Below are 14790 nucleotides of genomic sequence, written 5' to 3'. Positions count from 1 at the left end.
TCCCACAGACACCCTGTACTCCCTTCCCCTCCTCTCCACAGACACCCTGTACTGTCCCTTCCCCTCTCTCTCCACAGACACCCTCTACTGTCCCTTCCCCTCTCTCTCCACAGACACCCTCTACTGTCCCTTCCCTCTCTCTCCACAGACACCCTGTACTGTCCCTTCCCCTCTCTCTCCACAGACACCCTCTACTGTCCCTTCCCCTCTCTCTCCACAGACACCCTCTACTGTCCCTTCCCCTCTCTCTCCACAGACACCCTCTACTGTCCCTTCCCCTCTCCCTTCCCCTCTCTCTCCACAGACACCCTGTACTGTCCCTTCCCCTCTCTCTCCACAGACACCCTGTACTGTCCCTTCCCCTCTCTCTCCACAGACACCCTGACACCCTTCCCCTACTGACACCCTTCCCCTCTCTCTCCACAGACACCCTGTACTGTCCCTTCCCTGTCACCCTTACTGTCCCTTCCCCTCTCTCTCCACAGACACCCTGTACTGTCCCTTCCCCTCTCTCTCCACAGACACCCTGTACTGTCCCTTCCCCTCTCTCTCCACAGACACCCTGTACTGTCCCCCCTCTCTCTCCACAGACTTCTACTGTCCTTCCTTCTCTCTCTCCACAGACACCCTGTACTCCCTCCACAGACACCCTCTACTGTCCCTTCCCCTCTCTCTCCACAGACACCCTGTACTGTCCCTTCCCCTCTCTCTCCACAGACACCCTGTACTGTCCCTTCCCCTCTCTCTCCACAGACACCCTGTACTGTCCCTTCCCTCTCTCTCTCCACAGACACCCTCTACTGTCCCTTCCCCTCTCTCTCCACAGACACCCTGTACTGTCCCTTCCCCTCTCTCTCCACAGACACCCTGTACTGTCCCTTCCCCTCTCTCCACAGACACCCTGTACTGTCCCTTCCCCTCTCTCTCCCTTCCCTCTCTCTCTCCACATACACCCTCTACTGTCCCTTCCCCTCTCTCTCTCCACAGACACCCTCTACTGTCCCTTCCCCTCTCTCTCCACATACACCCTGTACTGTCCCTTCCCCTCTCTCTCCAGACACCCTGTACTGTCCCTTCCTCTCTCTCTCCACAGACACCCTGTACTGTCCCTTCCCCTCTCTCTCCACACACCCTCTACTGTCCCTTCCCCTCTCTCTCCACAGACACCCTGTACTGTCCCTTCCCCTCTCTCTCCACAGACACCCTCTACTGTCCCTTCCCCTCTCTCTCCACATACACCCTGTACTGTCCCTTCCCCTCTCTCTCCACATACACCCTGTACTGTCCCTTCCCCTCTCTCTCCACAGACACCCTGTACTGTCCCTTCCCTCTCTCTCTCAGACACCCTGTACTGTCCCTTCCCAGACACCCTCCCCCCTTCCCCTCTCTCCACATACACCCTGTACTGTCCCTTCCCCTCTCTCTCCACAGACACCCTGTACTCCCTTCCCCTCTCTCTCCACAGACACCCTGTACTGTCCCTTCCCCTCTCTCTCCACAGACACCCTGTTGTCCCTTCCCCTCTCTCTCCACATACACCCTCTACTGTCCCTTCCCCTCTCTCTCCACAGACACCCTGTACTGTCCCTTCCCCTCTCTCTCTCCCCTTCCCTCCCTCTCCACAGACACCCTGTACTGTCCCTTCCCCTCTCTCTCCACATACACCCTCTACTGTCCCTTCCCCACAGACACCCTCTCCTCTCTCTCTCCACAGACACCCTCTACTGTCCCCCCTTCCCCTCCCTTCCTCTCCACAGACACCCTGTACTGTCCCTTCCCTCTCTCCACAGACACCCTGTACTGTCCTTCCCCTCTCTCTCCACAGACACCCTGTACTGTCCCTTCCCCTCTCTCTCCACAGACACCCTCTACTGTCCCTTCCCCTCTCTCCCCTCCACAGACACCCTGTACTGTCCCCCCTTCCCCAGACACCCTCTGTCCCTTCCCTCTCCACAGACACCCTCTACTGTCCCTTCCCCTCTCTCTCCACAGACACCCTGTACTGTCCCTTCCCCTCTCTCTCCACAGACACCCTGTACTGTCCCTTCCCCTCTCTCTCCACAGACACCCTGTACTGTCCCTTCCCCTCTCTCTCCACATACACCCTGTACTGTCCCTTCCCCTCTCTCTCCACATACACCCTGTACTGTCCCTTCCCCTCTCTCTCCAGACACCCTGTACTGTCCCTTCCCCTCTCTCTCTCCACAGACACCCTGTACTGTCCCTTCCCCTCTCTCTCCACATACACCCTCTACTGTCCTTCCCCTCTCTCTCTCCACAGACACCCTCTACTGTCCCTTCCCCTCTCTCTCCACATACACCCTCTACTGTCCCTTCCCCTCTCTCTCCACAGACACCCTGTACTGTCCCTTCCCCTCTCTCTCCACATACACCCTCTACTGTCCCTTCCCCTCTCTCTCCACATACACCCTCTACTGTCCCTTCCCCTCTCTCTCCACATACACCCTCTACTGTCCCTTCCCCTCTCTCTCTCCACAGACACCCTCTACTGTCCCTTCCCCTCTCTCTCCACATACACCCTGTACTGTCCCTTCCCCTCTCTCTCCAGACACCCTGTACTGTCCCTTCCCCTCTCTCTCTCCACAGACACCCTGTACTGTCCCTTCCCCTCTCTCTCCACAGACACCCTCCTGTCCCTTCCCCTCTCTCTCCACATACACCCTGTACTGTCCTTCCCCTTCTCTCCACATACACCCTGTACTGTCCCTTCCCCTCTCTCTCCACATACACCCTGTACTGTCCCTTCCCCTCTCTCTCCAGACACCCGCTGTCCCTTCCCCTCTCTCTCCACAGACACCCTCTACTGTCCCTTCCCCTCTCTCTCCACATACACCCTGTACTGTCCCTTCCCCTCTCTCTCCACAGACACCCTGTACTGTCCCTTCCCCTCTCTCTCCACAGACACCCTGTACTGTCCTTCCCCTCTCTCTCTCCACAGACACCCTGTACTGTCCCTTCCCCTCTCTCTCCACATACACCCTCTACTGTCCCTTCCCCTCTCTCCACAGACACCCTGTACACAGACACCCTGTACTGTCCCTTCCCCTCCTCTCCACAGACACCCTGTACTGTCCCTTCCCCTCTCTCTCCACAGACACCCTCTACTGTCCCTTCCCCTCTCTCTCCACAGACACCCTGTACTGTCCCTTCCCCTCTCTCTCCACATACACCCTCTACTGTCCCTTCCCCTCTCTCTCCACAGACACCCTGTACTGTCCCTTCCCCTCTCTCTCCACAGACACCCTGTACTGTCCCTTCCCCTCTCTCTCCACAGACACCCTGTACTGTCCCTTCCCCTCTCTCTCCACAGACACCCTGTACTGTCCCTTCCCCTCTCTCTCCACAGACACCCTCTACTGTCCCTTCCCCTCTCTCTCCACAGACACCCTCTACTGTCCCTTCCCCTCTCTCTCCACAGACACCCTCTACTGTCCCTTCCCCTCTCTCTCCACAGACACCCTCTACTGTCCCTTCCCCTCTCTCTCCACAGACACCCTGTACTGTCCCTTCCCCTCTCTCTCCACAGACACCCTCTACTGTCCCTTCCCCTCTCTCTCCACAGACACCCTCTACTGTCCCTTCCCCTCTCTCTCCACAGACACCCTGTACTGTCCCTTCCCCTCTCTCTCCACAGACACCCTCTACTGTCCCTTCCCCTCTCTCTCCACAGACACCCTCTACTGTCCCTTCCCTCTCTCTCCACAGACACCCTCTACTGTCCCTTCCCTCTCTCTCCACAGACACCCTGTACTGTCCTTCCCCTCTCTCTCCACATCACCCTCTACTGTCCCTTCCCTCTCTCTCCACAGACACCCTGTACTGTCCCTTCCCCTCTCTCTCCACAGACACCCTGTACTGTCCCTTCCCCTCTCTCTCCACAGACACCCTGTACTGTCCCTTCCCCTCTCTCTCCACAGACACCCTGTACTGTCCCTTCCCCTCTCTCTCCACATACACCCTCTACTGTCCCTTCCCCTCTCTCTCCACAGACACCCTGTACTGTCCCTTCCTCTCTCTCTCCACATACACCCTGTACTGTCCCTTCCCCTCTCTCTCCACAGACACCCTGTACTGTCCCTTCCCCTCTCTCTCCACAGACACCCTCTACTGTCCCTTCCCCTCTCTCTCCACAGACACCCTCTACCGTCCCTTCCCCTCTCTCCACAGACACCCTGTACTGTCCCTTCCCCTCTCTCTCCACATACACCCTCTACTGTCCCTTCCCCTCTCTCTCCACAGACACCCTCTACTGTCCCTTCCCCTCTCTCTCCACAGACACCCTCTACTGTCCCTTCCCCTCTCTCTCCACAGACACCCTCTACTGTCCCTTCCCCTCTCTCTCCACAGACACCCTCTACTGTCCCTTCCCCTCTCTCTCCACAGACACCCTCTACTGTCCCTTCCCCTCTCTCTCCACAGACACCCTCTACTGTCCCTTCCCATCTCTCTCCACAGACACCCTGTACTGTCCCTTCCCCTCTCTCTCCACAGACACCCTGTACTGTCCCTTCCTCTCTCTCTCCACATACACCCTGTACTGTCCCTTCCCCTCTCTCTCCACATACACCCTGTACTGTCCCTTCCCCTCTCTCTCCACAGACCCCCTGTATTGTCCCTTCCCCTCTCTTTCCACAGACACCCTGTACTGTCCCTTCCCCTCTCTCTCCACAGACACCCTGTACTGTCCCTTCCCCTCTCTCTCCACAGACACCCTGTACTGTCCCTTCCCCTCTCTCTCCACAGACACCCTGTACTGTCCCTTCCCCTCTCTCTCCACAGACACCCTCTACTGTCCCTTCCCCTCTCTCTCCACAGACACCCTGTACTGTCCCTTCCCCTCTCTCTCCACAGACACCCTGTACTGTCCCTTCCCCTCTCTCTCCACAGACACCCTGTACTGTCCCTTCCCCTCTCTCTCCACAGACACCCTGTACTGTCCCTTCCCCTCTCTCTCCACAGACACCCTGTACTGTCCCTTCCCCTCTCTCTCCACAGACACCCTGTACTGTCCCTTCCCCACTCTCTCCACAGACACCCTGTACTGTCCCTTCCCCTCTCTCTCCACAGACACCCTGTACTGCCCCTTCCCCTCTCTCTCCACAGACACCCTCTACTGTCCCTTCCCCTCTCTCTCCACAGACACCCTGTACTGTCCCTTCCCCTCTCTCTCCACAGACACCCTGTACTGTCCCTTCCCCTCTCTCTCCACAGACACCTTGTACTGTCCCTTCCCCTCTCTCTCCACAGACACCCTGTACTGTCCCTTCCCCTCTCTCTCCACAGACACCCTCTACTGTCCCTTCCTCTCTCTCTCCACGGACACCCTGTACTGTCCCTTCCCCTCTCTCTCCACAGACACCCTCTACTGTCCCTTCCTCTCTCTCTCCACAGACACCCTGTACTGTCCCTTCCCCTCTCTCTCCACATACACCCTGTACTGTCCCTTCCCCTCTCTCTCCACAAACACCCTCTACTGTCCCTTCCCCTCTCTCTCCACAGACATCCTGTACTGTCCCTTCCCCTCTCTCTCCACAGACACCCTGTACTGTCCCTTCCCCTCTCTCTCCACAGACACCCTGTACTGTCCCTTCCCCTCTCTCTCCACAGACACCCTGTACTGTCCCTTCCCCTCTCTCTCCACAGACACCCTGTACTGTCCCTTCCCCTCTCTCTCCACAGACACCCTGTACTGTCCCTTCCCCTCTCTCTCCACAGACACCCTGTACTGTCCCTTCCCCTCTCTCTCCACAGACACCCTCTACTGTCCCTTCCCCTCTCTCTCCACAGACACCCTGTACTGTCCCTTCCCCTCTCTCTCCACAGACACCCTGTACTGTCCATTCCCCTCTCTCTCCACAGACACCCTGTACTGTCCCTTCCCCTCTCTCTCCACAGACACCCTGTACTGTCCCTTCCCCTCTCTCTCCACAGACACATTCTACTGTCCCTTCCCCTCTCTCTCCACAGACACATTCTACTGTCCCTTCCCCCTCTCTCTCCACATACACCCTCTACTGTCCCTTCCCCCCTCTCTCCACATACACCCTCTACTGTCCCTTCCCCCCTCTCTCTCCACAGACACCCTCTACTGTCCCTTCCCCTCTCTCTCCAGACACCATCTACTGTCCCTTCCCCTCTCTCTCCACAGACACCATCTACTGTCCCTTCCTCCCTCTCTCCACATACACCCTGTACTGTCCCTTCCCCTCTCTCTCCAGACACCATCTACTGTCCCTTCCCCTCTCTCTCTCCACAGACACCCTCTACTGTCCCTTCCCCCCTCTCTCCACATACACCCTCTACTGTCCCTTCCCCTCTCTCTCCAGACACCATCTACTGTCCCTTCCCCTCTCTCTCCACATACACCCTCTTCTGTCCCTTCCCCTCTCTCTCCAGACACCCTCTACTGTCCCTTCCCCCCTCTCTCCACATACACCCTCTACTGTCCCTTCCCCTCTCTCTCCAGACACCATCTACTGTCCCTTCCCCTCTCTCTCTCCACAGACACAATCTACTGTCCCTTCCTCCCTCTCTCCACATACACGCTCTACTGTCCCTTCCCCTCTCTCTCTCCACAGACACCCGGGCATCCCAGGACAGTGAGGTTCTCTCTCGTTATGGCTTCAGTCACATGGCAATTAGAGCAGAAAGCGTCTGAAGTCTTTTTTTTTTTGTTGGAAAATCTCACAGAGACATCAAAGGCTGCATCACCACAACACCCAGATGCCATGGCTGTCACACACCCTCACACACAGAGACAGACAACACAGAAAAATAGGAGGATACGCACAAACTCACACACGAACACACACATACAGAGAGAGAGAGAGACAGCCATAAAAAGTGCCAGGCGTGATGGTCCACATGACTTCAAGGGCAGGCAGCTTTTAGAACAGGTCCCTGAACAGCCTTTAATGTAGAATTCCCTCTTCAACTCGTCTGGCTGATCCCTCTTCCCTACAACTTTAATATGTTTGGGAAATAACATATGGGCAAACAACATATAGGCTAACAACATATAGGCTAACAACATAAAGGCTAACAACATAAAGGCTAATAACATATAGGCTAACAACATATAGGCTAACAACATAAAGGCTAACAACATAATTGAATAGTTGAATAGTTGAATAGTATGAATAGTTGAATAGTATGAATGTTAAGTCGTTTGTTGTATGAGGTTATACTAAATCACCTGAAGCGGCAAGAATAGATTTGAGAGGTGAGGAAATGGAAAAAAATTGAAATTAAATAGATAAAATCCAATATTCAAATATATGAATGGATAGGGGATAGAGAGAACAAAAGACAGAGAGAGAGAAAGAGCCAATCTGGAGTGGAGACCACATCTGTCTGAGCTTGGACTGAACATCAATAGGGAGAAAGGGGGAGGGATACAGGGAAAATAAGGGACAGCTGCAGTTGGAAACAAGCTCATTTGTGGCATGTGACAAGTGGACGAGATTTAAAAACAATAGCTACCTCTACTCCAAATTCCCACCCACTCTCAGAAAATCATTTCTAATAGCAAAGCTTCTAAGAAATCAAAATGTGGAGCTGAATGTAATCTGCAATCTAATGACTTAGGTACTACAACACACAACGAACGTCAGCCATTGATCTCTCTGTGTCCGCATGAGACATGTGAAAGTGAAACTTCAAGCAGTCCTACCTCAATCACAAAAAGATGTGATCTAATCAACATGCAAACATCACAAACACAACTCTAACCAACCCACTGATGTGTCAACTCAACAACAGACAGAGCCCAATGGCTATAGGACGTCTGGGAGGAAGGGAAGCCAGGGCTGGCCTGACAAAACCATCTATAGGGACTGATCAATCGATCAATTACAAAGCAGAGAGAGAGACAGACACACACCCCCTCCCCCCAAGACACAGCGTTCTTGTCCAGCTGCCTGTTGTGCCGTCTTCTCTCTCATCAGACACCCTTCCTCAGCTCAGACTCACCCTGTCATCAGGCCCTTCATTTCTCCCTGTCTTGTTAATCACTTACTGGGAGAAAAAGTTATTTGAAAGTTTTGCCAGGGTTATTATTTAGTCCACCACAGTGTTAAGGAGAGACCCCTCTGAGGATCTGACTCTCTCCCATGCTGTTTGAAGTCCAGATGTTTCTCAGAAAAGACGTTGTCAGGACGCGAGAGGGGGAAAAGAAAAACCGAATTAGCCATAAAAATGAGTTGAGTGAAGTCGCTGTAAGAACGAGCCAATAGAATGATCACGTTTCTGTTGTTCAGGACAACAAGGCTTAAATTCATTTGGAATGTTGGTGTAGTTTCTGAAGTGGAATTCTTTGGACGGACTAATAAGGAAACAGACTCCAATGTCCTCAAAGCATGAGAAACAACAGCACTAACTAAGTGAAATACATATCACCAGTTAATCCATGTAAATATCCAGCGGCTTGAGGAGAGAACAGGTCCACTGTGCCGTGGCAGACAGTCAGAACACTGACAAAACTATTTATTAGGTTTAAAAACAAGAGAAAACATGAGTATTGCACCAGAATATGGACTGTGTTTGGGGACAGAGAGGACTGCGTGTCTCTTGAGAGTGTGTTTGATGAGGGAGTGTGTGTGTGTCTCCCTCTCTCTGTAACTCTCTCTCGGTCTCTCTAATGGGGCTCTCTTCCACCCTCCTGTGCCGCTGATCGGCTAACAGAGCAGCACAGAGCTGCAGACTAACACATTTACTGAGAGCTGCTGTCCAGGCTGCAGGCGAACACATTTACTGAGAGCTGCTGTCCAGGCTGCAGGCGAACACATTTACTGAGAGCTGCTGTCCAGGCTGCAGGCGAACACATTTACTGAGAGCTGCTGTCCAGGCTGCAGACTAACACATTTACTGAGAGCTGCTGTCCAGGCTGCAGGTGAACACATTTACTGAGAGCTGCTGTCCTGGCTGCAGGCAAACACATTTACTGAGAGCTGCTGTCCAGGCTGCAGGCGAACACATTTACTGAGAGCTGCTGTCCAGGCTGCAGGCGAACACATTTACTGAGAGCTGCTGTCCAGGCTGCAGACTAACACATTTACTGAGAGCTGCTGTCCTGGCTGCAGGCAAACACATTTACTGAGAGCTGCTGTCCAGGCTGCAGGCAAACACATTTACTGAGAGCTGCTGTCCAGGCTGCAGGCGAACACATTTACTGAGAGCTGCTGTCCAGGCTGCAGGCGAACACATTTACTGAGAGCTGCTGTCCTGGCTGCAGGCAAACACATTTACTGAGAGCTGCTGTCCTGGCTGCAGGCAAACACATTTACTGAGAGCTGCTGTCCTGGCTGCAGGCGAACACATTTACTGAGCGCTGCTGTCCAGGCTGCAGGCGAACACATTTACTGAGAGCTGCTGTCCAGGCTGCAGGCGAACACATTTACTGAGAGCTGCTGTCCAGGCTGCAGGCGAACACATTTACTGAGAGCTGCTGTCCAGGCTGCAGGCGAACACATTTACTGAGAGCTGCTGTCCAGGCTGCAGGCGAACACATTTACTGAGAGCTGCTGTCCAGGCTGCAGACTAACACATTTACTGAGAGCTGCTGTCCTGGCTGCAGGCAAACACATTTACTGAGAGCTGCTGTCCAGGCTGCAGGCGAACACATTTACTGAGAGCTGCTGTCCAGGCTGCAGGCGAACACATTTACTGAGAGCTGCTGTCCAGGCTGCAGGCGAACACATTTACTGAGAGCTGCTGTCCAGGCTGCAGACTAACACATTTACTGAGAGCTGCTGTCCAGGCTGCAGGCGAACACATTTACTGAGAGCTGCTGTCCTGGCTGCAGACTAACACATTTACTGAGAGCTGCTGTCCTGGCTGCAGGCAAACACATTTACTGAGAGCTGCTGTCCTGGCTGCAGACTAACACATTTACTGAGAGCTGCTGTCCTGGCTGCACGGACTGGCAACTGATGCTGCTTTTAAAGCTCATCCTTTCATCTTCAAAGATAATGGTTGAAATGGAGGACTATGAGCGTGGCAAAAGCCCAGTTGACGGTTTTGGATGGTAAAAGCATCACAATGATGACCCCAAGGCTGAGGAGGAGGATTTGGGATTAATCCCTCAGTGTGTTGGACGCCAACTCCAAACTCCCAACCCAGCATCACACCAATCTTCAAATAACTATTTCCTCATGAGTTGATGATACAGCAAACACCACTGAAGCCACAAAAAGGCACAAGAGAAGGGTCCTTAACTGGAAAAGAAACATCTCATTTAAACGGCACTGTCACTGCACAAAGCTAATTTAAACAGTACTGTCACTGCACAAAGCTAATTTAAACAGTACTGTCACTGCACAAAACTAATTTAAACAGTACTGTCACTGCACAAAGGTAATTTAAAACAGTACTGTCACTTCACAAAGCTCATTTAAACAGTACTGTCACTGCACAAAGCAGATTTAAACAGTACTGTCAATGCACAAAGCTAATTTAAACAGTACTGTCACTGCACAAAGGTAATTTAAAACAGTACTGTCGCTGCACAAAGCTAATTTAAACAGTACTGTTACTGCACAAAGCTAAATTAAAACAGTACTGTCACTGCACAAAAGCTCATTTAAACACCACTGTCATTGCACAAAGCTAAATTAAACAGCACTGTCACTGCACAAAGCTCATTTAAACAGTACTGTCACTGCACAAAGCTAATTGTAACAGTATCGTCACTGCACAAAGCTAATTTAAACAGTAATGTCGCTGCACAAAGCTAATTGTAACAGTACTGTCACTGCACAAAGCTAATTTAAACAGTACTGTCACTGCACAAAGCTAATTTAAACAGTACTGTCACTGCACAAAGCTAATTTAAACAGTACTGTCGCTGCACAAAGCTAATTGTAACAGTACTGTCACTGCACAAAGCTAATTTAAACAGTACCGTCACTGCACAAAGCTCATTTAAACAGTACTGTCACTGCACAAAGCTAATTTAAACAGTACTGTCACTGCACAAAGCTCATTTAAACAGTACTGTCACTGCACAAAGCTCATTTAAACAGTACTGTCACTGCACAACACTCATTTAAACAGTACCGTCACTGCACAAAGCTCATTTAAACAGTACTGTCACTGCACAAAGCTAATTTAAACAGTACTGTCACTGCACAAAGCTAATTGTAACAGTACTGTCACTGCACAAAGCTAATTTAAACAGTACCGTCACTGCACAAAGCTCATTTAAACAGTACTGTCACTGCACAAAGCTAATTTAAACAGTACTGTCACTGCACAAAGCTAATTGTAACAGTACTGTCACTGCACAAAGCTAATTTAAACAGTACCGTCACTGCACAAAGCAGATTTAAACAGTACTGTCGCTGCACAAAGCTAATTGTAACAGTACTGTCACTGCACAAAGCTAATTTAAACAGTACCGTCACTGCACAACACTCATTTAAACAGTACTGTCACTGCACAACACTCATTTAAACAGTACTGTCACTGCACAAAGCTCATTTAAACAGTACTGTCACTGCACAAAGCTCATTTAAACAGTACGGTCACTGCACAACACTCATTTAAACAGCGTAGTCACTGCACAAAGCTAATTTAAACGGCACTATCACTGCACAAAGCTCATTTAAACGGCACTGTCACTGCACAAAGCTAATTTAAACAGCACTGTTACTGCACAAAGCTAATTTAAACAGTACTGTCACTGCACAAAGCTCATTTAAACGGCACTGTCACTGCACAAAGCTCATTTAAATGTCACTGTCACTGCACAAAGCTCATTTAAATGGCACTGTCACGACACAAAGCTCATTTAAACAGCACTGTCACGACACAAAGCTCTTTTAAACGCCACTGTCACCACTGTCATTAACAATAGTTTGCACTTCTTCAGATATGCAATTAAAACCAGTTTTGAAGAAGGTGGTGGGGATAGGATCCAGAAGGCAAGGTAGAAGGCTTAAATTGTAATATCACTAAAAACGATGCAGACCAAACTCTTTGGTCCTTTAAAAACCTGCTGTATGTAAAATAGTGGTCTATAGATTGGAAAATAATAAATGTGACTCGATGACAACATAATGCATGTCCATAGTGCCTTTACATGGTAGGCTAGGGCACAAAACTTATCATCAGGTCTTACTTGACTGATTTTATCTCCGCAAACGTATCACATTTAGATGTTGTGGGAAAATTCACATAGATTTGAAAGTGAGCAACACAATCCTTCCAGAGATTCCAGGAAGAGAAGGAAGAGTGGGAAAGCAGGGCCTGGATCCAATCACCTCGCCAGGAATTGATTCCCAAATCCTGGCAGTCACATCGGGACAGATTCCATTGTCTGTCTTCCTCACACACAAGATAGTGTGGGTGAGTCGCTTGATGGAATGTTGAATACCACTTAAGCCTCACAATAGTGAAAAGTACTAAGTAGTAGGAATTAAGTAGTGCATTTAACCTATGCTTGCCAGTTTCAGAAAGCGTTCATATTTTCTGGATGCTTCAACAAAATACTCTTTCAACATTCCTGTTTCAAAACTCTCAGGACTTTTCAGAATCTGTGGAGGTTGAATCTCCATCTATTTCCATCTGTATGACAGAGTTTCAAAGTGGTACATGTCTATGGTAATGCAAACCTACTTCATAATATGGGACCTAAAGTGATGTAAAAAAAACTCATCTTTCTAATTGGCTCATTCATTCCCCCCTCCTGTCCCCTGTAACTATTCCCCAGGTCCTTACCGTAGATGAGAATGTGCTCTCAGTCAACTTACCTGGTAAAATAAGGGTTAAATAAATAAATACAAATAACATACGTACATTCTGGAGCCCAACTGCTGCTCTCCAAGAACCTGAACCACAGAGAGAACTTTGGTTTGATTTATTTTTCATTGGGGGAGGGGAGATTTTGAGGTGCGTTGTGGTTCCACATAATCGTATGGTCGAGCGATGGCCATGGCAGAGACAGACAGACTAACCAGAATAGTAGAGTGGATGCCAACAGATGCCTGAAATCATAGTTGAGAGAGTGTGTTCAGGGTAGCTGTGTATGTGTGTGGAGGAAGATGAGATGTTTTCCTCCACTGAACGGAGCAGGCCATATGGAAAGCTGTCACCTCTGCCATATAGAACAGTGCGTACTGTACACATAACCCTGTCTTACTGTCAAATGTATGGAGCGGATGAACATCAAATAACAATGTTTATAAAACATTACACTGTTTGACCTTGAAATGCTACAGTTTATATAGTTCTAATTATATTTCTATGAATTCATTTTTGACCAATAATATCAAATAGTAAAGACAATATATTTATTTTATTCCCCATTTAAGTCTAAATGCTTTTAAATCTATCCCTATACTAATTCATACTAGACCTACTTCTTAAAAAGAATAATAATCTTAACGATTAATAATAATCTTAACGGTGAAATTCCATTCGGTTCTATTGTTCGTACACAGTTGTGTAACCTGGGAACCATCTGTGGCCGCCGTTTGCTGTAAAAACATTTGAGAGTCGCCGTTTGTCCAAATGTCCAAAAATACTGAATGTGCACGGCTGGACCCCTAGTCTCCAGCCAGGAGCCAATAAACAAGCCCTCGCCATGCTGACATTCTACATTTCATCTGGAGGCTTGAGGAGTCAAATACATCCCCGGACGGGGGCTGCTCTGTCAAATGGCTTCCCACAGCGTCTCCATGCTAGCCAGGCAGGAGAAGCGGCGAGGAGAGGGGAGATGGAGGGAAGTGAGTGGAGCAGGGCTGCAGGGAGAGAAAACCTGCTGGAATCACAAGTGTTAAATAGGCTTGGGGATTGGGGACTCCATCAATATAGCGCCAAATGTCATATAGCCATTGCAGCGGTAGTGTGTTGTTGTAATGGGAAAGTAACTGGTGCTTATGGGAGGGAGATGGCTACCTGCGGTGAGGGGAGAATGCCATGTACAGCCTGTTCCTCCGTAGGGGGATTACGGGGCACACGCCATATGCGGCTGATACACGGCTGATACCGACCCCGGTGAACCAGGGAAAGAAAGGAGAGAAATGCAACCCAGGGTTTGGGGAATAAAAGGCCAGAGTTACTGCACAGCGACCAAGAGCCTTCCTTTCCTTTATCTGGCAACCTGTGGTTTCCAGGCGTTTCAAGTCTTTTCACTTCTAGCACGGAACCCTGCCGCGAAACCAGGAAAGAAATACAGAACCGCATTAGAAGTTAGCACTGTGTGATAATATTAATATCTTTCGGTTTCATCGGCATTTAACTTTTCCATTCATTTGCAGTCCTTCCTACAACAACAACGGTCCTTCCTATTTTATTTCGCAAATAAAATAATTTAGGATTTAAATAAGAATTCGAGATTCTTTCCTTTCCGCTCACACACACCTGCACCCCTACAAAACAAATTCTGCTCAGAAATCGCACCTAGCAGCAGGTGAGAAAGTAGTACTCGCAGCATTTTTGAAAGCCCAGCACCACAGAACGTTAATGGCTAAACAAAATGGTGACCAGGGCAGAACCTGCGGGAGAGCAGTGCGGACCAGAGGAGAGTAGTGAGACCTCCTACCTGGGCGTCGTGTTGCCTCCACTCCTGGGTCTGTTGCTGGTGCTGGTGCAGGGCGGCCCGCGCCTCCCTCTCCATGGTGCCCACCTCCCGCTGGCGCTGCTGGACCAGATTGTCCCTCTCCGTGCTGTAATGCTGCTGTAGACGCATCCTCTCCTGCTCCTGCCCTGCACGCTGCTCGCACATCTGATTGGACAACAGGAGGTGAGAGGAAGAAGACTACAATCAGC

The 14790-nt window shown here is 50.2% G+C and overlaps 1 protein-coding gene across 11 annotated transcripts in view; it reads right to left on the bottom strand.

Moving 5' to 3' along the window:
• cep112 (centrosomal protein 112) overlaps positions 1 to 14790 on the bottom strand; it is a 315718-nt gene that overhangs the window by 114729 nt on the left and 186199 nt on the right. For all 11 annotated transcript variants that reach the window (XM_052516010.1, XM_052516014.1, XM_052516012.1 and 8 more), the window contains one exon: positions 14564 to 14746. In XM_052516010.1, coding sequence (XP_052371970.1) covers positions 14564 to 14746 — 183 coding nt within the window. The remainder of the gene's footprint in view (positions 1 to 14563; positions 14747 to 14790) is intronic.

The sequence above is a fragment of the Oncorhynchus keta genome, unplaced genomic scaffold, assembly GCF_023373465.1.
Source record: "Oncorhynchus keta strain PuntledgeMale-10-30-2019 unplaced genomic scaffold, Oket_V2 Un_scaffold_3567_pilon_pilon, whole genome shotgun sequence".
Taxonomy (NCBI): Eukaryota; Metazoa; Chordata; class Actinopteri; order Salmoniformes; family Salmonidae; genus Oncorhynchus; species Oncorhynchus keta.
The sequence above is the reverse complement of the archived record's forward strand: the minus strand, read 5'-3'. Positions and strand labels throughout refer to the sequence as shown.